This window comes from Juglans microcarpa x Juglans regia, chromosome 4D (assembly GCF_004785595.1).
Source record: "Juglans microcarpa x Juglans regia isolate MS1-56 chromosome 4D, Jm3101_v1.0, whole genome shotgun sequence".
Lineage (NCBI taxonomy): Eukaryota > Viridiplantae > Streptophyta > Magnoliopsida > Fagales > Juglandaceae > Juglans > Juglans microcarpa x Juglans regia.
In genome coordinates, this window is record NC_054600.1 from 11291483 (window position 1) to 11315000 (window position 23518).

Genomic DNA, 23518 nt, shown 5'->3' on the forward strand with positions numbered 1-23518 from the left:
CTTAATTATTAAGTAAAAACAAAAAAAACACAATTCGATAAAACTTTTTCGGTGACATTATCATTTTCCAAATAAAAATTGTGCAAACAGTATATTAGAATTTATACTATTATTGGCATATTTGGAAAAAAGGAAAAAAAAAAAAAAAAAGTCAAAACGTGGAGCAGGCAGTGAAGCTGAAGGAAAACATAACAGTTATCGAACGGCGCACTTTTATCTTCTACAGACTTTGCAGTGGGAAGAGTGAGTTTCGGCTCGTGCTCGGACCTCACGCAACACAAAAAAACACGCACAAAAAGCGTCTTTATTATATTTTACATATTTTCATGGTCTTTCTTCGAAACTCAAAGCCAAAACCTGAACAACGCCTCCTTTGTCCAAAATCCAACAACGTAATTTTGCCGCAAACAGTCGAAACCCAGCTCCTAATCTAGCCCCGAAACCCGCCACTGTGCTCACAACCTCAGATCCACATCTCTCTCACGTCCAACGATAGCTAAAACTAAAAGCACAAAAGGCTTCGGTTCCTCTTAAAATTTCATGCTTTTTCCGTTGTGATTGTCGTCTTTGTTTAATGCAGTTTAGAGAGAGAGAGAGAGAGAGATTTTCAGATAGTGGAAGGGGAAGAGATGGTAACTCAGGTTGTGAAAGTGAAAAGGGAGACCCTGGAGGCATGCATGACGTGCCTTCTTTGTAAGAAGCTCCTGAAGGAAGCTACAACGATATCTTTGTGCCTCCACACGTGTGAGTTTATCTGCTTTGTCTATATTTTGCGTCTAATTGCTCCTTTTTGTGACAATTTTGATCTGGGTTTGTGCTTGTATTCCGTGTATATGCTGATCTGGGTTGTTCAATTTTTGTGTCATCGTACAATTCTTGATATATGTACTTGAATTTTTGTTCTGATTTGCATAATATGGACCTTGTTCTTACTATTTCAACTCTCTGAGATGTGGGGATTTGTGTATTTTGCAATCTCAAGATTCTTACGTGTTTTTTCCGACTATGCGTTCTAACGTTATGGATTTGCGTGCTATTTTATTTTATTTTATTTTAAAGGTTCGTGTTGATGTGTGGGATTCCAAGTTTATGGATTTCCGTATTATGGAGTTTAAGGCTCATGTTGGTGTGTCGGATTCAATTGCTTATCCACATTTTATGGGGTTTATGGTCTAAAGACACTAACAAAAGTAATGTGAATATGTTTTTTTTTGGATAAGTAAAAGTAACTGTTAATGTGAACATGTCGGTACAATTGGTGCTGTATGCGAAGTGGGACTGCCTACTGTAACAGTCATCCCCAGCAATCTCAGAAGAAAGATACCATTTCCCCCAGTTATGACGCATGGGCAATTCGTTTGCTGTGAAGCAGTTTTCAACAATTATATAGATATTTGGACTTATTAAAGAACAATTAATATAGATACTAATTTCATAGAAAATTTATCTTCTTGCTAATTTCTTCTATGAAAGAATTTACTTTCTGATTAGAGACGTTTGCTTACTAATAAAGCTCACATCGGTTGCTTACCAGGTGATTCTGCTTTTTATGTGATTCTAGGGAAGTTTCAAATTGATTAGCCATTTTGGGGTTATACTGCTGATGTAGATAGAGGTTTCCATGGGTTGTTACATATGGTTTCAAAACCATCCAGTAAGATCAACTATGCGATTTTGTACCATTGTATGACATGGACCTGACCAGGATGTTAGTAAATGAAGAGGGGGAGTTTGTTACACCCCAGTCCCACTTTGGGAGAATGAATAACTCAAATAGAGTGGGTAAGTTATCAATGTAATCTTGAGTGCTAAGTCTCTGATTAACTACTAACTAGGTGAAACTGAGTTTTATAAGTAATTTAGAGAGGTTTCAAATTGACTTGTCTTTTTGGGGTTATAGCACAGATGTGATTAGTGTTTTTCCTGGGTCGTTACAGCTAATCTCTAATGGCCTCTTTTCTTTGTTGGCTGGACACAATATTTCCTTCCCTACCTAAGCAAAATTAAGTGCTATGTCTTTCTTCTTCTTCATATTTTGTTTTTGGTAATATCTGTTAAATTCAGCTACTTATAAAAAGAATCTGTTAAATTCAGCTGTATATATTTCTACAGACTTGGGAGAATTAAATAGTCGAATTCCTCATCTCCTGTTATGTATTTGCTTCTTTCCACAACCATCTCTGACACATGGAGTTCAAACCTCAAATCAGTTTGCAGGAAGTGCATATATGAGAAGCTCTCAGATGAGGAGGTGGATCGTTGTCCTGAATGCAACATCGATCTGGGCATTCTTCCAGTGGAGAAACTCAGGCCAGTCCTTTCATCTATATTATAATAGGCCTCCCTCTCTCTCTCTCTCTCTCTCCCTCTCCCTCTCCCTTCCCGATTTAAAGTGGTTGAATTCTATTTACGCTTTATGAGTAACAATAGGTAAGTCTCATTGAAAGGGTTTTTTCATATGATGTTATTAGTGGAGAAATCATGTAATTTGGACCTTTCCACTTCCTTTTGAGAATTTACATGAAGTTATGCCTTTATAAAAAAGGATAATTGCAGTATTGCCACCTCTAGATTGTGCTCTAGATATTCCGTATGACTTTTTATTGTGTCATTTCTACGATATGCGGGTTTATCCAGTTTTTCTGCCTACTAAGGACACATTGCCAGATTTTCATGCTAGCCTATCGTGTCAGTGATGTTGAATTAGTATCTGGAAATGGTTATAAAAAGATTGTGATGGTCTAATGATTGCTATGCAGAGAAAGTTAGTGCTTCATCAATACAATAATTTATAGTGAGGTTATTTTTCCAGATATTTTTACTTTTGAGATAGGCCGGCATACATGCCTCATTAATTATGTTTCTTATATTTTATTTCTCTTTTCTATGTTTATATAGGTGCAAATGATGTATCCAGATACCAGTTTTTCAATCATAATGTTATGGTGTACCTTTCTTCTGAGGAAATGGAAATCACGTTGTTTATGTGTCCTTATGCTTTATGTTTTAATACACTCACACTAGAGCCTGGTCACTACTAATGTGCAGGCCAGACCACAATTTGCAAGATATAAGGGCCAAAATTTTCCCTCTGAAGAGAAGGAAAGTTGAGGCCCCTGAAATTACAGCTACAAATCCACTGCCGATTAAAAGGAAGGAGAGATCACTATCTTCATTGGTGGTCAGCACTCCCAAAGTGCCAATACAGAGTGGCTTGACTGGAAGGAGAACAAAAGCTGCAAGAAAAGCTTCTGTTATGCGAGGATGCAGTTTTTCCATTGAGGAAGCTGCCAAGAAAGAAGATTCTGCTGGTGATCATCCTTTGAGCTCCAGCTCACTTGATTCTCAAGTTAAAACTACTCGAAATAAAAGGCAGGTAAAGGAAGGCATGTTTTTTTTATCTTTTGTGCTTTTTAGACTTAGAAGAAGTTGATTTTATAAGCTTCTCCTTGTAGGAAACAACATACTTGCTTTAGTGTATTAATAGTTCAGCATCTTGTTACATTGTTGCAGGATTATTCAGGTGCTGAATCTTTTAATGAGCGAATACCTAAGGAAGACACAGAGAATGATGTGGAGTTAATTGAAGGGAAAGTTGATCTGTGGACACCCTTGAACTGTCTTGTTGAAGCTGCGAACAGAACCAAAACCTCTAAGTTTAATTCACCGGGGCTGTCACTTGCCAAATTGGAGCAATCCAACCATGGTAGTGAAGTATATATGCCTGAAACCAAAGCCAGAGCAGAATCACCTAGTGCTCCTGACAGTGAAGTATATATGCCTAAAAGCAAAAGAAATGGACACAATACTAAAGTCCAGGATGAAACTAATGGGACAACCTCACCTCCAGGACCTTTAAAGCGTAGAAGGTTGCGTGCAGCAGGTCGTAAAAGCACAGCTGCATCTAGGCAGCTGCACTCCTCGTCCCAAGTCATGCTAGATGTTTCAGGTTCTAAGCGCAACAGAAGAAATAGTCCAATTTGGTTCTCATTAGTTGCTTCAGAAGACAGGTAAAATTCTATTCTACCATGTCATTATGTTGTTTCTTATATTCCTTAATCTTGATTTGTGATTGCCTCTTATGATGTTTTCAAATAAATGTATGCAGGAAAGCAGATGTTTCCTTGCCACAAATATCTGCCTGTTACATAAGGATAAAGTAAGTTTCTTTTGGTCTCTTATTGGATTGAAGTATCCACTTTGTCAATATTTTCTTGCATATGAATGTGTAAATGCTGACTTGACTAGCTGGTACAAAAATATGGGTTTCTGTTTGTGCATCTTCTTTCCCCATTTACCTCCTCATTAGCAAATTTCAGCAGAAAAAAAAGTGGGAAAAATGATAATATGCTTGTTTGATGGTATTATGGATTATTAGATTGAGGCTAATACATATCATTAAGTTAATATTCAGTGATATACATGTAAAGCCAGAGTCCAAGAACGTGTTCTATCTGTTAGTTTGACGGACATTAAACTAACAGATGGAACACGTTCTGGATTCTTTCTTTACATGCATATGGCTATAAATGCTGGCTATAGTACATTAACAGTTCTTGGAAAAGAAGGATACTTGCTATATTGCTGGGGCTTCAGATTGTTTTTATTTTTTCAATAAAATATATAAAAAATGTTTTTTTTTATAGGAAAATTTATTAATCCACATAATTAGGCATAGCCCAAGTACACAGGAAGTATACAAGAGAAAACACCTAATTAAAATGTATAAAATATTTGGAAAAGTTAATAGAGAAAACTGCATGGAGGGTAGAATATTCCCCACCTAGTGATTGGTATCTCATGTATTAACATATCCAAAAACCATGAATTGGCCATGTTGGTGTCTAGGCTAGTACTCAACCCATAAGAAAATACATTGATAGGATAAACAAATGATTATCGAATATCCGAATGAATTGGTTAACATCAAAATGCTGGTTTGCAAGTACTTCTCAGTTGTTCAATTTCTATGTTCTCATTCTAGTAATGACAGGTGGATAGTGTATTTCCTAACTCCGAAGAAATCCTTTCTCATGCATTCATCTTTAAGAATTACCAGAAATTTTCTCAGTTTCGAAGACACCACAATGAGCACCAAAGATCTCAAGGCTCTCGTATGCAATGCACTATACCATCAGATATATGCATATGTACCTGTAACACCCCTTCCCGTAGGTACGGAATGTTACGTACATTCATAGCATAATGCTCGGTAAAGAGATTCGACTCCATAAAAAAATATCTCATTTATTGAATCATCAAACTAACTTAGCCTAATAGAGTTTCATAATGTAAAAACTAGAGCGTAATAAAGAAATATAAACTAGTCCTATGCACCAAATTAATTTATTCAACTGTCTAATCATAACTAGACCCATGTGGTACTAACACTTGTTCAAGGTCTAAGTCTCTCGAAGAATAATCTACTCCTGGCACTCCTGCTCTGTATCCACGAAATCATCATCTGGGACATTAAAACATAAAAACAGAGAGGCAAATGAGTCAAAGACTCAATAATAACACATCATACTGTAAATTTAATTTAACTTGACATTTAGACTTGATTTAGAAAAAATTTCATTCATAGTCATACATATACATAGCATATAGATCATTCTTTAGTAACATAAGCGGAATCAAACAATCATGGCAATACATGTGACATGGATGCATGAATGACTGACTTTATGCATTTCCTATCATTCATACATAACTTATTCATCTTGTCTTTCACTTGATTAGTGGTCATCATAACATCCGTGGCACCTCACATATCATAGCATATATATGGTGAACCACGCTAAGGTCCGTGGCACCGCATAAATCATAACATAACATATGATGAAGCACTCTTAGGTCCGTGTCACCACATACATCATAGCATAGTATATGGTGAGGCACACATAGGTCTGTATCACCAAATACATCATAGTATACTTACGGTGAACCACGCTTAAGTCCGTGACTTGCACATCCACCCATGACATAAGGCCATTCTTAAAGCTTACTTACCATTCACATGATTTCGTACCTATCATATCATGATACATGTGCATGTTGACTTCGTGAACTTTCATGACGTGTCATACTCATATGCATGTCATAGCACTTAACATGGCATACAGACGTGAACATTGCATAACATAACTTACATGAGCATTAGATGACATGGCTTAACATGAGCATTGCATGACATAACATAACTTAGGCATTACATAACATAACATAACATAACAAAAGGGTTACATAGCATCCATTCAATTAAACAGTCAATTAGGATGACAGACTTAATTTCATTCACATGCATAGCGTCGTAATTCATCGAGAGTTCATAAAAAGGGAATAACATGGAATTGGTTGTACATAGCATAGGTAAACATCATTTTTCATGCAGAACAGAATAATTACAGCACACATAAAGATTGTGATTGTGCTACTTACCTCTTAGCACTACTTCCAAAATTTCACTATGCAGTTCGTTACCGAGGGAAAATGGAGGTGCAATGGCAGATCTGGGTGGCTAGCTGAGAACCACAGAGACGGAAATTTCGTCGGTGTGTTCTATGATGGTTTACGTCGAGGTGAGTGCTTTCGTTTGCTATGAGGAGGCTACGGGCTTTACTTGGGGGAGGTTTTGGCCTTGAGGGCTTGTTGGCATGAGGGAGGGAATTTTTGTGGAGGAAAGAGAGAATTTATAGCCACTGGAGTGTAAGTCGGTTACAATTCAGAAAACTTTCAGACTAAGAAATTACCCTAGAGGAGATGACAAGCATGAAGGTGTGGCACGACATGAAGGGGCGGCAGATCTTAGTCAATTAGTCTCACCCGAAAGGAAAGGAAAGGAAAGGAAAGAAAATAATAATAATAATAACTTATCAAAATAATAATAATAATAATCAAACTTGATCAATAATAATAATTAACAAAAATAATAATAAATCTAATCCTTAATTTAGAACCCGTATGTTACAGTATCTGTAGCCCCACCCATGAGGATTTTTCTGCACTTTTCTCACTCTATCATTAGGTGCCTGTGTATATTCATTGACTCATTCAGAACACTGCAAGTCAATTTATTGTCATGGTCAATAACCTAAAAAAAAAAAAAAAAAATTATTGAAGATACTTCAAACACAATGAAGTACCTAAAATACGCAAATTTTTGTTACAAAAAGATTCATAGTAATATGATAAACCTTTCTTATACTCCAAAATTCACAAAATATTGCTTTCTACTCCCCACACACATCATATTTAAATGCTTTTTGCTTAGGATGTTGTAGTCTTAATGTTTCTTTGTAACGCCCCAATCTCGGGTGAGTCGGAGAGTTATTTATTGTCACTGAATATTGTATCTCACAGTGCATATATAAACTCCAACTTGTTAATTACACATAAATCTCATTGTTTTAAATCAAGTACTCCCAAAATAATTAACTAAGAATGCCACAAAGTCTCCAAATAAATATCAACTTTCCAAAATATCATGTTAATAGAACAAAATAAAACTACTGAATAAAATTCTCCAAACCAAAGTACTCTCTCTTTGTACTTAATCCACTATGCTCACATAGCCTTACCCATGCTTCCCATTCTTGAACTTCAGTTGAAAATATTGTGGAGATAAGGGGTGAGTTATTAACTTAGTAAATAGAGACCATATACTAGTATGTAAACATGAGCCTTTTCATAGAGTTCAAAATGCAGAAACAAAACATTTTAGTTTCAATATACAAATCTCACAACGTGTTATCAGAAAATCAGAACGACATTTCAAACTGTTCATAGTCAAAAATCAACTGTTCATATTCAAAGACCATTTAGCATAACATGATTGAACATCTTCATCTTATCATATCATACCATCATATCATATCATTTACCATATTTAACCTTCGTAGTAAGGTTGTGCTATCCCCGGTGGCCAAACCAGACAGTATCAGAATGTGAAACTTTCCTTTATTCATTCTCGGAGCCTCGAGTGTGCACACAGGAAAGAACACGCAGAAAAATTACTTTTTTTCCAAAGTGAGTGCACTCATATCAGAGATGTTCGTACCAACCTTATAACAGAATCAGAGCCATCTTATCATAACCAAAAACAGAATCAGAAAGTTATGCCAAAGGTTTTTCAGATGCCATATCATATCAAATAGAGTACTGAACATTTTCATATCATTTTCACATAATCGAAACGGATTCAGAGCATTTTCATATAACATGTACAAAATTTACAAATTTCATATTCGCTCTTTTGCACATTTCAGAAACATGTCAAAATATTGTTCATGTCTACACCAGTCATGTCAGAAAACACTCTTTTATACATATTTCATGAGTAATGTAGAACACATAACTGAGGTTGTTTTCACATTTCTTTTCAAAACACATCGTGCATAGTTTTCATAAATTCAATTTCAGTTCATTTTCTTTTTATGCAATGTCTGGCATAGGAATCCAGCTTACCTGAATTTTTTTTAACTTTTCTAAATCTTTCCACAACTGTGCTGAACGAATATCAATCATCACCTATACGAAATACTAAACATTACTAAATTTCTAAAAGGACTTGCTAAAATTATCCATTTACTTAATACATACTACGGAAATAGCTTTAATAATTATTTAGTTATCAGAAATCTAATAAATACTATCATCATTAAATATATTCTTAACTTATTAATATAATTTTATCAAATATGGCAAAACAACATAAATTCATTTCAAAAATTAACTTAATCATATTTAAAACTCACATCTTTATAAACTATTATTGAAATCATAATTTAATACTACTAACATATAATGTAATAGGAAATCATAAATCTCTTAAACAGTAGTAGTTCATAAAATATCCTTAATAATAGTTATATTAAAAAATCAATGTAAACTACTAATCATGTCTACCATCAAAGATTTATTTCTATATAGTAGGCTTAAAGTGTTTAAAATAATAAAAGATTAAACACTTACAATTTACTACCAAAATCTAGTTGTAAAATTAATACTAGATAATATAATTAAAGCCTTTAAATATTCTCTGTGAAATCAAGTTTATGGGCTAATACATTTATCCGAGTAAAATTATGCCTGATTTAAAAATACTGAACACAACCCAAATTAAAATAATACATTAGTTTTTTAATACAATAAAATAAAGCCCATTTAAAATGTTCTAACAATTTCTGAATTATAATAAACTCAAACCCAACTCAAATACAAGTCCAATTTACCTTAAGCCCAACATAAAATATGCCCATTTAAAAATATTAGGAAGGCACTTTGGTAACACACTTAACCTAAGGGCTTGAGGCCCACAGCCCATCTCTAATCTAAAGGAGCTGAACACCTTGGAACACTAAAGGGAGGTGCATGAGAGAGAGAGATAGAGAGAGAGAGAGAGAGAGACCAAGTGCCACTCACCGAGGGAGGAGGGAGGTGTGGCGGCAAGTGTGATGGAAGAACACCGAGAGAGAGGTGTTGCCGTTAGCTTAGAGAAGGAACGGGGAGGAGAGAGAAAATTTATTAACTTCAGAGAGAGAGAGAGAGAGAGAGAAGTTACAACGTGCAGTTTCAACCAAGCGTGGCAGTGGAAGAAACGGGGGCGACGTGCATCGGTGTGGTGTATGATGGTGTGGTCTCGTTTTCACGATATCGCCATCTTGCGGCTGTTAAAGGAGGTTGAGCAAGGCATGGGTATTTGTCCATGTGTGGGCCACGGAAAACACTGCAGCACATGGTGGCTTGTGGAGGTTTTCTTATGGGTTGGGGTGATTCAACATGGATGAGAAACTGCCATGGTTTGCATTCACGGTAGGGGAGAGGAGCGCTGCTCTATTTTCTGTGGTGTAGGGCAAGGGTTGTTGCGATAGTTCAGTGATGGGTGGCAGCGTGGTGGTTGAGCAACGACAACAACATGCGGTCATCTGGCATGTAAGGGCAGCAACGACAGAGATGTGGAGAGGGAAACCGAGAGGAACCTAACACAGAGGGGGAAGAGTTTGAGAGGTGGGTGCTCTTTTTCAGCTTGACCATAATAATGGTCTTTGTGTGTGCGTTGGGCCGTGCTCCTGGGTTGTTTCCATGGTGGTCAACGACGGAGGGAGAAGCTTCGGTTGGGATATAAAACAGAGGGCAGGTGTCCACCGGTTGTTTCTTCGTGACTCACAATCGTTGGGCTATGGGAAAGGTGATGTATATTGTGGCTTGAGGCAATGTTTCTATGGTGGTCTACCTCTGGGAGGTGTACAACGTGGAGTAAGGCTATGGCGTGGTGAACATGGGACGTGCGGCTTGCTGTGAGGGACCGAGGGTGGCTTACTCATCCATGGGTTGGCAACAATGATGGTGGCTCTTGGTAGAGGTGTTGCGGCTTGGATCAACATCGAAGGGCAGTGGTCACAGCGTGAAGGTAAGAGAAGATAGTGGCTTGTGGCTGTGACAGATGGCACAACATAGAGAGAAAATAGAAAGAGTGGCGAGAGAGGGGGAAACCGAAGAAAATCTGTGGGGGTTGAGAGAAATTGTGAGAGTGAAGAAAGTGGGCAGAGTAAAATGGGGAGAGAAGCGATAGGGTGGAGAGAAACACGAGGAGGAGATGACCATCGGGGGAAAAAAGAGGAGGGAAGAGAGAAGAGAATTTCACTCACCAACATGATGCGGTTTTACAGGCTGGTGGGCTTCTCTGTGGGCCTGGGCCATATCCTTGGTCTGCATGTTACAATAAACCTTTCTTATACTCCAAAATTCACAAAATATTGCTTTCTACTCCCCACACACATCATATACTTAAATGCTTTTTGCTTAGGATGTTGTAGTCTTAATGTTTCTTTGTTTTTGTCAAAATGATTAGAGGTAAGAGTGTCAATTAACATTTTTGGTGAATAGAAATCCCGAGCATGGATTACAAGTGTTATTTAACTTGAGGGAGGTCAGAGTATATTAACCATATCAATGTTCAGGTATCTTGATGTAACAACACCCAATCCCCCTAGGGTGATGAATAACATCATTTTTAGAAATCTAGGGGAACCAGAATGAAACTAAATTTGCCTTTAAAATTTTTTTCCTTAGACGAAGCACCAATTATAAAGCATTCCATAAAATAAACAAAGTCATTCTTTATTACAATACTGAAAATATATAAGACAGACTTATTAAAATCAATCAAGTCTCATGTACTTAACAAGAGTAACTTATTAAAACTAAAAACTATAAAATTGAGCCTGTCATAACTGTCTAGGCCTCTGCCTTGCCTCCCTAGGTCAAGTCCCGTCCTGCAGCTCCATCCTCATAAAGATTCTCACTTGGTGTGGTTAAATCATAAAAACATACAAAAATGAGTCAAATACTCAATAAGCAACACATAATATAGACATTGGGTTTTCTTGGAAAACATTCATACTCATAATTACATCTGTAAATAACATGAACATGGACTTGAATATGAACTATGCATGAAATGCCTGAACTTGTCTTTCACTTTTCCTCATTGGCCGGTACCCACTAATGACTCCTGTGAGTTAGAGTTAGTAAATCTTGAAGATTACGATTCCACCAGTGGCCACGGGTTGGGAATCCATACATGAGGATGACAACATTGAGTGCACTACTAGCATGTCCATCCTAGAAATGCAATATGCCCACCTCATGGTGCTGTCTTCACTTTCATAACATAGGTCATTATGCATCTTAATTGTCATACCTCAACATAATTATACATGCATGCTTTCTTGTCATATCATGCCTTATCATATCTTGCCTTATCATGGATTTTACATGAAATCATAACCTTTCATAGAATATCGTGATACATGTTTCCTCACATAAAATCATGACTTTTTATAATTATGACGCATGTGTCATGCAAATTAACACAAACTTATGCATAAAACCATGGAATTTATGAACCTATCATGGCAGTAAAAAATCACTTCCTTCATGACATGGGTACGTAAAATGGAGCTTCCAATGAAGGGTGTACATACATACTATTTTTCATAAAGGACATGTCGTTTACCGTAAAACTGTGTAAAGGTATGATCATGCTACTTACCTTGTAAGCGATCACCTATAAAATAGGCACGCAACTTACATAAATTTCCAATCGTAAGAAATCTATAATTAAGCATGTACTTCATAATTAAAATCCGAAATACTTAAATAACATATATTTCCATAAAGCCTAAAATCCTCATAACCCTTAAATATCATCATTCCCCAAATAATTGATGTCCACACAATTTCTCCAAATAATTACATGATTAAGGCCTAAAAATATCACCACACCCAAACATCTTATTTCTCTTGATTTTATCATCAATCATGTCATCATAAAATAATCAAACCATTAAATGTTTCCTCCACAACCTCCTTGATCACATGGAGTACCCGTAACCTAAACTCCATGATTAATCACTATAGTCAAACCTGTGCACTAAAATCATTTGATCAAGCTACAATTATAATATGGCCCTGCTATAATCAACGTAAAATCCATGCTATTTGTAGCTATATGTGACAGCAATAACAACCTTTCTTAAAGTTTTGCTCGATATATGTTGCCTTTCCATTAAATCAGTAAAACACCCATAACCTAAATAACTAGTTCTAAGAGAGGCACCGTGAGGGTTCATTGTGGAGAGGAAGGCTGCGGCTTGCACCTGTTGGTGCATGACTGAATTGTGCCTCTGTGGTGCTGGTATAACAACGGTAGGTGCTGAGAGAGAGAGAGAGAGAGAGTTTCATGGTGCAACTTGCTTGAGGCGTTGGGTTGGGCTCTCCGTGGTGGATGTTGGCCATGTCTGAAGCAGTCTTCAGTGGCTGGGTTTCACTGTGAGATAGATCCGGGGTTCTGTCAATGTGGGTCTTTGGTGCAATTGGTAGTGCAGTGGCCGTGCATACTTACGGTGGTTCCTCACTTTGCACGGCTGAGACAGAGGATGTGACATACTTAGGGCTGCCGTGTGGTGTGACAATGAGTGGTTGGAGGGGTTGGCTAGAGAGAGACACGGCATGGAAGTGCTCTGTTTCGGGTTGTATGATAGAGATTTTCCGTGCGTAAAACAGGGGCTGCTTGTTTTGCATTGGTAGTGCAGTGGCTGTGCATGGAGGCTTGCAGGTTGAAGGTGTTTTACGGTGAAGGTGGTTTATAGTGGTGGAAGCTTGCGGGTTGAAAGTGTTTTACGGTGAAGGTGGTTTACAGTGGTGCGGGTCTTGCTGCCATTGGTTTTACGTGTGACCAAGGAGGCTGGTTGGTTGTGGGATGGTGGGGTTTGCCATTGTAGCATGGTGTAGCTTGCCTCCAGTGGTTAGTGAGTTACTGTATTGTGAGGAACATTCAGATTGGCCTCGTAGCTAAAAAAGCGTCCTGTTTTCCCAAATAATTACTTTTTTGTCGTGATAGGTTTGTGGCAATACTCTATCACTGATAGTTATTTGCTGCAGCATATGTAATTTGTTCCATAATTAATGTTTCTTTTTTAGCCTTTTCATGTAGTGTCCTTATCTTGAATTCTTTCCTCTTGGAGATTGCTGTGCTTCATCACTAAATGTCTTATGTTCTGTTCACACTTATTTCCTTTCGCAGGGATGGTAAAATGCCTGTTTCATTTATCCAAAAGTACCTTGTGAAGAAACTTGATCTTACGAGTGAAGCTGAGGTATGTTTGTCTTTCTTGCTTTTCCAGAAAGCTGAGGATTTATTAATGTTGTTGGTGGTGTTGGTTCTTTTTCTCTCTTTTGTGTGTTTTTGATAAATTATTTTCTTGTTTCCTATTGAATATTTTGCTACGTATAATGTCTTTTTCATTCTTGTTTTCTGAAACCATGAAAGATGGAAAAAGAAGCTTTGACGATTAAGATAAAATTTTATTAATAAAGGAAGGTGTTACCCCAAGCATACACGAAGCCACTTAACAAACAAATGGGAAAAGTGCTAGAAAAAGCTGGAAAGAATTGAAAAAAATGAAAGCAAGTATGTGTTCAACTTGCGTTTACCATGCAAGTTTAAAGATACTCATACGAGCTGTTTTATATTATTGTTTTATGTGGGTATATAAATGCATCCTTTGGACTAAAATACTTATGCCCAGATGCAACAACATACAAGGGATGATTTTAACTAGAAAATGCTGCGAAAAGAGCCACTGTCATTATAATAGAAAAGTTTTCCATTGAACTGCAACATATATGTCAAAAGAAAGTTGTCCTTGGTAGTTGCTTGTTGATCTTATGGTTTTTTTTTTTTTTTTTTGGCTTCTTAAGTTGCTCGGAATAAAGTTATTCTGAGCAACATAGTTAGTTATATAAAGCGACGGCATGTTTCAGTGTTCTATAGCAAAATTGTTATGAAAACTATAAAAATTTTAAGTTAATATCGCCTCAGCATAGTGTTAGCTATATGGGTTTCACATGAATTTCTGCCATTTATCACGATCTTGGGCGATGTTCTCTACTTTAGCACGTATTCTTGAGTTTCATTTGTCTTTATTCCGAGCAACATAGTTAGTTATATAAAGCGACGGCATGTTTCAGTGTTCTATAGCAAAATTGTTAGGAAAACTGTAAAAATTTTAAGTTAATATCGGCTCAGCATAGTGTTAGCTATATGGGTTTCACATGAATTTCTGCCATTTATCACCATCTTGGGCGTTGTTCTCTACTTTAGCACTTATTCTTGAGTTTTATTTGTCTGTCTTATTTTTTTTTTTTTAAATTTATGTTTTGTTCGCGAAATGGGCATTCCTTTAGGGATGGGAATACTCATTCCCATTCTTTTGTTTGGTGACAAAAGATGAATATCTTTATGAAATTGAAGTGAAATTTCCAAAATATCCAAATTTCACTATTTGTTTTTACAAAAATGCCATTATTCTTTAAGAATTTAAATTAAAAAAAAAATCAATAAAAAAATTAACAAGAAGGACAGTGGTTGGCCACCCACTTGGCCATGGGCAGTCCGGCCACCCCCTTGGGTTTTGGTGGCCCGTCGGTCACCAACAAAATGTTTTTAAAAAAAGAATGATAATAAAATGTGTTTATATAAATTTTACATTGATGCCCCTAGAATACCTATTCCTCTCATATTTGGGAGGAATAGATATTCATTATGGTGGAGGAATGGGTATTCCATTCCAGCTCCTTATTCCGCCAACCCACACACTCTCAGGTTTCATTTGGCTTCCTGTGTCTTAGTGTCTGTGTTTATATAAATTTTACATTGATGCCCCTATAAATTGGCTATCCTTGGTTCCTATTTCTACTAAATAAAGGGATAACCTTCAACCAGTGCTGTTAAAAGTGCTGGCACCCTTAAACGCAAAGGTCTCTTTGAGCCTGATGGAAATAATATGCAAGTTCTGTTTAGTATGGTGTCCTAAGAGAAATATTCATAAGATATGATAGTAGAAAAATTGATGAATTAACATGTTAGCCTGCTAACATGAATGGTTAGTGTGTTGTATGCAAGTACGAGAAAAATAAATTCCATATTAGATGAAAGTACTCTTTTCAGTGGAACTATGTTAATGTGCTCTGCTTGTTGAAGGGAGCCTGAAGAAAAAGGAAGTAAAAGATAGAAGCTCGTAGGTTGTGTGTGAAAAAGTTACCGTTCTTTTAGAGGGGGAGGAATGAGTGACAGGGAGACGAACTTGTAGAGAGAGGGGCTGAGAACTTATCCATATTACAGAAAAAAGTCCCAGATTAAAAATTTAGGGTTGAAAAATTTTAAAAACCTTGCTTCCAGTATGCTGGAAAAAATTAAAAAACATCATGGCTTTTCAGAAAGCGCACAAAATTTGCTGGTAAACATTCTTCACTACCGGTATCAGTACTCCACTTCTGAAGCCTTGCAGTATATGATCACTACATGTTCCATGGCAGTATGATGCTTGAACGGATTTCATTTCCTTCTGGTGAAGTCATGTTTTGTAAGAAAGGCACCTAAATGCACACTTAGTTCTTTATCTACAGAGACAAATGCTCACCACTTGACAAAGAAAGCAATGCTTCCTGGTACTTCATATTTGGTGACAATTCAGGGTATTAACTCTTACTGTTTTTATTTTTTATTTTTGCTTGTAGGTGGAGATAATGTGCCGAGGTCAGCCAGTGGTTCCATCATTGCAACTACAAAACTTGGTAGATCTGTGGTTTCGGACAGCATCGACATCGAAAAAAGTACCAGCATCTGTTGGGTCCTCTGCTAAGGACTTTGTGATGGTCCTGTCATATTGCCGGAAAGTCCAAACCCCTTGAGAAAACTTTTTCAGTTTTTTCCCTTTCTTGTCCTTGCAATTTACATCTTTAATTATACAAGTCCTTTGAATCTTTGAGGCTGCATCAACTAAGGTGATTCGATCAATAATGTACGTTATTAGTACAATGTATGTTTTCACCTGAATAAACTGTTTTAATTAATTTTATTCTATTGGTTTGCCATATCACATACGAAATGTCTTTTCATTCATTTCCTTTGGTGTCTTCGTTCGCATGATCAATTTAATTCAATTTGCACCATATTTGATTTGTGGATAAAAAGATGGGGCTTTCTACTGTTTCACTTTTCTTCTGTTCTGCAATTTGATCCAAAAACGCTTCTGAATTTGTTTCGGAATGATTTTTTGTGGCATTGTGCTCACATACAGGTGCTGTCTAGCACTCAGCAGGCATGGCTCCACGCTTCAAATGTTTCCTGTATTATCGGTTCCCACCATGATTTTGCTTGCTTCAAAGAAATATGATACTTAAGTGCATGATTGCGCAAAAGAAAAAAAAGTTAGAACAACCTTCTCGTGATGGCTACCACAACGGGTTGCCCAACTTTTTGTAACAAGCTTAAGAAGACTCAATTAGAGGGGGAGCTGCCTCCAGAGAGAAAAGAGATAAGAGATAAATAGGAATTTGTTGTATTAATTTTCTGGATAAAATGTCATACAATGCATCCCTCCTATATAAACAAAGACAATTTCAACTTCCTAGCATTGCTCTTTCCCGGGCTACTATGAATTCCACATAATAACAAAATGCTAAAAATGAAATATAAGCTTCTATGGTCTTAATCACGTGCCTGAATTATAATTTAATTAGTAACTAACATCTTGTTGCCAAATCTCCAGTGTTCAATCAATCCTACAGTTCCCAAACAAGCAGTTGTCTTTCTAGTCCAACTCTCTTCCACGTGTGCTCCACTTCACCAAATCCTTACTTTTCCTTCCCTTCACTCTGCAGCTTGTCTTGTAACAATGTCCTCTTGTTAGAACACCTTGCCTACAATGTGTGGAAATGAGTCTTTGAACTGATGGTAAGACTCCCATGTGGCATCATCTTCTTGATGCCTTTGGCAATGAACCAGGAGCTCTACTATAGGTCGATGTCCACATTTCTTGAGCTTTTGATTCAAAATCTCCTCCGGTTCTGATCTCAAAATTCCCAGAGAATCAACGGGTGGAAGTTTTGGTAAGGGAGTGACAAATTGGCCAAGATGTTTCTTTAAGAGAGACACATGGAAAACATGGTGGATCTCAGCCAATTCGGGAAGTTTCAGACTGTAGGCCACCTCTCCTACTCTGGCAGTGATCTGGAAGGGTTCGTAGAAATGAGGAGCAAGCTTAGTGTTTCGACGTTGAGCCATTGCGAGCTACTGATAAAGTTGTAAGCATAAGTAACCCGCTTTGTTCCCTAGTCAGAAGGGTGGAGTCTACTGTATCTACTTTGGAGCTACCTTGAAGGTAACTGAGCAACCCAAGAGAAGGATACCCGTGTAAGGCTTCAAATGATGATAGTTGAGTGGATGAATGTTTGGTGGTATTGTCCCACCATTTGGCTAAGGGTACGCATTTCACCCAATCCTTTGTCATGTCACCCGTGAAGCAACATAAATAGTTCTCTAGTGTTTTGTTGATAGCCTTAGTTTGTCCTTTTGTCTGTAGATGGTAAGCGGTGTTGAAGGCTAATTGCACCCATTGTTGTTTGAACAGCTTCCTCCAAGATTGGGTGGTGAAATTTTGTCCATATTCGAGACAATAGAATTAGGCATTCAATGTAGTTTGAATATGTGTTTGAGAAATAAGTTGGCTATGGTGGTGGCAATGTATGGGTGGGCTAAGGATGTGAATGGTTGTACTTGGTAAGTCGGTCTACGACCACCCAAAGGCTGTTGAATCCTTGGGAAAGAGGTAGACCCTTTATGAAGTCCATAGATATCTGGGAGCAAGGTTAGGATGGTATGGCAAGTGGTTGGACAAGGCTATTTAGGACAATATTGTCGGATTTCGTCTTTTCGCAAATTTGACACTATCTTACAAACTCCTTCACTCTTGCTTTAAGGCCTGGCCAGTAAAATTCCCTGCATGCTCAATGGAGAGTTTTGTCCAAGCCAGTGTCACCCACTAAGACTATTGTGTATCATGCTTAAGCAACTTATGTTTTAAGGTTGCATCATCAGCCACATGCAACCTTTGCTTGTAGTAAGTCAAGGCTTCTTCCCTTTGTACATAATGAGAGCTTAACTTCCCATCCTCTATCTCTAGGAGAAATAGTTGAATTTTAGGATCAAGCTTGTAAAGTTGGATTAACTCCTCCTACCACTGGAAAGTTGTAATTGATATCACAACCAATATCACTTCTAATACACATTCTTCCTCTGCCTTCCTCAAGAGAGCATCATCCACTCTGTTATCATTCCCTTTTTTCTATTCCACTATAAAATCGTACCCCAAAATCTTAACAATCCACCTTTGTTGCATAGGGGTCCCCGCCTTCTAATCTAATAAAAACTGCAGGCTTTGGTGGTTTTTTTTACTACGAAAGGATGCCCTAACAAATAAGGACGCCATTTATGAACTGCTGAGTCTAGGGCAAATAGTTACTTTTCATAGGTGGATATATTCAAAGCCTTTCCTTTTAGAGCTTGACTGTAGAAAGCTATCAAGTTGTTTTTTTGCATCAGAATTGCTCCCACTACCTTCCCGGAAGAATCACATTCAATGGTGAAGTTTTGAGAGAAATCTAGTAGGGACAATACTGGGGGTTGTGTGACTAATTCTTTTCGCTTTAAGAAAGCATCTTCAGCCTCTATATTCCAATGGAACCCATATTTCTTCAGTAACTTGGTTAGGGCAACTGCTAGTCCCCCATAGCCATGAATAAATCTTTTGTAATACCAAGTTAGCCTAAAAACCCTCTCAAATATTAACCCTCTCAGATATTTAATAGTAGTGAGGGTAGGCCATTCCTACATTGCATTGAATTTATCAAGATTTGCCTTCATTCCCTGGTATGAGATGAAATGCCCAAAATATCCCACCTCCGAGCAACCAAATAGGCATTTTGACATCATGGCATTAAAGCTGATGCTGTTTGGGAATCTTCATAGTTGTTTTAAAGTGTTGTAAGTGCTCTAACTCATTCTTGCTGTAAATAAGAATATCATAAAAAGAAAAGAATGAATTTTCTTAGGATGGGTTTAAATATTTCATTCATTAAATTTTGGAAGGTCGAAGGGGCATTGGTCAATCCAAATGGCATGACCAAAAACTCATAATGGCCTTTATGAGTTCTAAAGTCTTTTAGTGTACATCTTCTGGTATGACTTTTATTTGGTGGTATCCTCATCTCAAGTCTAACTTGGAGAACATGTGAGCACCTCCCAACTCATCTAGCAACTCCTCCACAACAGAGATGGCAAATATGTCTTTAACTGTTACATTGTTTAGGGCTCTGTAGTCGACATAGAGGCAGCAGGTCCCATTTTCTTTTTTCACTAGGAGTACAAGGGAAGAAAAAGGGCTCTAACTGGGTCAGATTACCCCTGTGCTTAGTAGTTCCTTGATGATTTTTTTCAATTTCATCCTTTTGAAAATAAAGATATCTATAAGGTCTCAAGGAAATGGGTTTTGAATTAGGTTGAAGTACAATGACATGGTCATAGTTCTGTATGGGGCTAGGTTTTTTAGTTCTGAGAAGACATTTGTGAATTGTTTTAGAAGGTTTTGAATATTTAGAGATGGTTGAGATTTAGGACTGTATTCTATAATCTCCATTAGTTGCAATACTACTCCTCTAGACTGCTCACTAGAGAGACCCCTGATTCCTCCACCAATTTGAAATTAGTCATTCCTTGTAAAGGTATTGTCTATCCTGAGAATGAAAATGGCATAATTAATTCCTCAAAATTCCAGAGGATGAAGTTTTTGCAGCCAATGACACCAAGCACCATGTCATAGCCTACTAGAACTATTACATATACTTTAACAAAGAATAGGGATCCTTGAATAGAAACCCTTGCCACCCCAACCTTACCTTCACTTCCTATTTGTTCACCACCGTCCACTTTAACAGAACCACTACTTTTTGAATACTTATTTATGATCCCCATATTCTCTTCTTGTATTTTGGCCAAACTATAGGCAATGATGAGATTTGGAGGATTAACCATCATCATAGGCAAACATATCTCATCTTCAAACCCACTACAAAAACAAATCATCTTGTAAGACTCAGAGAGGCCCCTTAGCCTATTGGATAATGCCTCAAAGTTGGCCTTGTATTCCTCTATAGTACCCATTTGTCTAAACATTGTTAAGACTTCCATGGGATCGTCATAACAACTGAGCCCAAATATGATCAACGAGACCTTTACAAAACAATCTCAATCCATTAGGGCTCCAAATTCATCAAGATCTTGGAACCATGGCAAGGCCTTACTCTCCATATGAAAGGAGGCCAAACACAGTCTATGTTGGGATAATGTATGATGAAATGAGAAGAACTGATTTACCTTGTATAGCCAACCCATGGGATCATCCACATGGAACACTAGAAATGCAAGACTTACTGTTCTAGTTTGCACATCCCCTAGTGGTACCATGTCTCCCTCCATTTGTCTTGAATTACTAAATGATGATTCCCCATAACTGTGATTTTTCTTTTGTAGTTCTTCTGTCAGGGTTGTGAGCTAATGGAAGACGGAATCAAACTACTTATTAAGAGCTAGCATCTCAGTCTCCAAGCTTCTAAATTGAGACTCCAAAGCTTTTCTCAGGGAATTGAGGCCCTCCTGTAGCTGCTCAAAATAAGTTACTTCTGACATGATAACAAGGGGATCGATAAATCTGGATACCAAATTTGTAACAAGCTTAAGTAAGAAGACTCACTTAAAGGGGAGTTGCCTCTAAAGAGAAAAGAGATAGAGAGAAAGGGGAATTTGTTGTATTACTTTTCTGGATAAAATGTCATACAATGCATCCTTCCTATATAAACAAAGACAGTAACAACTTCCTAGCGTTGCTTTTTCCCGAGATACTACGTATTCGACATTAGAATAACAAAATGCTAAAATAAAATATAAGCTTCTTGGGTCTTAATACATGTGTCCCAATTTATTTAGTAACTAACGTCCTGTTGCCAAATGTCCACCATTTGATCAATCCTACAGTTCACAAGCAAGCAGTTGTCTTCCTAGTCCAACTCTCTTCCCACTTGTACTCCACTTTACCAAACCCTTACATTCCCTTCCCTTCGCCCTCTAGCTCATCTTGTAACATTGTTCTTGTGGTGTCCAAGGCTTTCGACTATCAAGGGCAGCCCAATCTCCGTGATGATTATGAGCTACCACAGTGGTCCAATCTCGACCTCTTTGGTTAGAGTTTTTTGGTAGGCATAGGCAGCCCCAATCTGGGCCATTTTGTGGTGGTGAGAGCTTCTCAGCATCCACTCTCATGGTGGTGTTGGGTTTTTTATAGAGTTTTTTTTTTTCAAATTATTTGTTATAATATACATGAAAACATTTCTAAACATATTCTTAATGAATCCCACTACTTTACAAAACTCTATTTAAACCCTCTTCTTAAAATTGTCATTATTATTCATAAAATATTTTCACCACATCTAACACCCACACTTAAATACTTGATTATTTTTTAATAATATAAACAATTATGTAACACCCAGGCCCATACCCTGGCCTAGGCTCGTGAAGATGCGAACCACTTGAAGAAACGACATCGTTCGATAAGTTATTTTGTTCCTTTTAGTTTTCTCCTCCCCGTCACTTTTCCTCCCCTTCAATTTTCTTCTCTCCTCGGCCACTTTCTCTCTCCTTTCTCACACCACTTTGATTTTTCTACTCCCAAATTCTCTCTCTACAGTCACTTCTCCATCTCTCTCACCCCTGTTTTGCTTTGTTTTGGTGCCGCTCACTGCCGCTAATCGTCACCGCGTTATCCTAAGGTTGCACCGCTAGCACACAATCATCGGTGAATCCTGTTTGCTCTACTCTGTCTGTTTCTTCTAGCACATTTCTCCGTCTAATTTATTCTCTCTCTCTCTCTCTCTCTCTCTCTACCTCGATACGTAACCTCTCCATGCTGCACACAAAGTATCGATGCCACTATCGGTGGATCGCATAGCTAACTCCTCCACCCTAGGTTCCTATCATTGACGCTAGTAAGTCCCTCACATTTAATTTCTCTGTTTACCTCTCTATTAGGGTTTCATCTCATTGTTGATCTTTCTCCCTTTGTGCACAAAATCCTAGTCGGCAACCCCACACCATCCCTCCGTTCACCACCAATATGCCCTATGTTTCTCCCTCTTCTCTGTTCACAAACTCCACGTTGGTAAGTCTCTATCGATTCAAGTTGACATACACCTCTCACCACAAAGGTATGTCTCAGTCGATTCACCCCGTTCAATAGCTGCCATTTCCATCATGTATTACACCAATTTTTAAATTTGGTTTTAATGTCACTGCTTTGTATCACAGGGCATTGAAATCAGTCCTAGACAACGTCTTCTCGCCATCGATTTTGTCGCATCAACCGCACAAAATTTAGGTAAGGAAATTCGAGCATTACTATCCTGTTTTTATTGTTATTTAAATGGTTTGTACGTTGGTACCTATTGGAAGGTTGCACTGTCTCTGTTTGCTTGTTGGAAATTGTAGAGTTGTGACTTTGTGGTTGGGTTGATGTGTGGTTGTTTGGGTTTGAAGTGTGGCTGTAACAGTTTCGCCAGAAATTTAGTAGATGAATTTCTTTAGACCTTAGGAATGTTGTGAAATCCAGAAAAGATTTCACGAATCGAGTGACCGGTCTGTCAAATTTTGTGCAACGAATTTACCATTAGACTCGTTTGATTATTGAGGATTTTATGGTATAATAATAATTTTTACAATTTTTTAAGTGAATAGTAACACCCAGGATATCGCCATGTGGCACCCAATTCAGACGATTATCAAATCGCTATATGAATTGTCTAAAATATCCTTGCGAAGAATTTATTAGACACTTGGTAAGATTTTATCCACACTTTGTGAATAGTGTAGGACACTTGACACTAGAAGGAACCATGAGATGGAAATGTGAAGGAATGGAAGGCAAATTAAACCATATGATCATACCACGTAAGCCAAACACTATTCTATACAACCAAATAGTTTGTGGCCAATAAAAAGAGGGTTTCAACCCTAGTGAAACCTTAGACCTTTGAAATCCAATTGAAGCTCTAAATCCAGGGA

General features: G+C 37.6%; 1 protein-coding gene across 3 annotated transcripts; it reads left to right on the top strand.

The window, feature by feature from the left end:
- The first annotated feature begins 233 nt into the window (after nucleotides 1-233).
- On the top strand, nucleotides 234-16445 carry LOC121260056 (E3 ubiquitin protein ligase DRIP2-like). Of its 3 annotated transcripts, none has more exons than XM_041161912.1 (8): nucleotides 234-744; nucleotides 1535-1782; nucleotides 2211-2310; nucleotides 3049-3376; nucleotides 3514-4010; nucleotides 4109-4159; nucleotides 13589-13661; nucleotides 16084-16445. In XM_041161912.1, the coding sequence occupies exons 2-8, from the start codon at nucleotides 1692-1694 to the stop codon at nucleotides 16255-16257; spliced, it is 1314 nt and encodes a 437-aa protein (XP_041017846.1). In that variant the 5' UTR covers nucleotides 234-744; nucleotides 1535-1691; the 3' UTR covers nucleotides 16258-16445. The 3 variants fall into 3 exon arrangements, with proteins under 3 accessions (XP_041017846.1, XP_041017845.1, XP_041017847.1); XM_041161913.1 differs by having other exon boundaries at nucleotides 616-744; nucleotides 1562-1782; XM_041161911.1 differs by lacking the exon at nucleotides 1535-1782 and having other exon boundaries at nucleotides 237-744.
- The last annotated feature ends 7073 nt before the right edge of the window (nucleotides 16446-23518 follow it).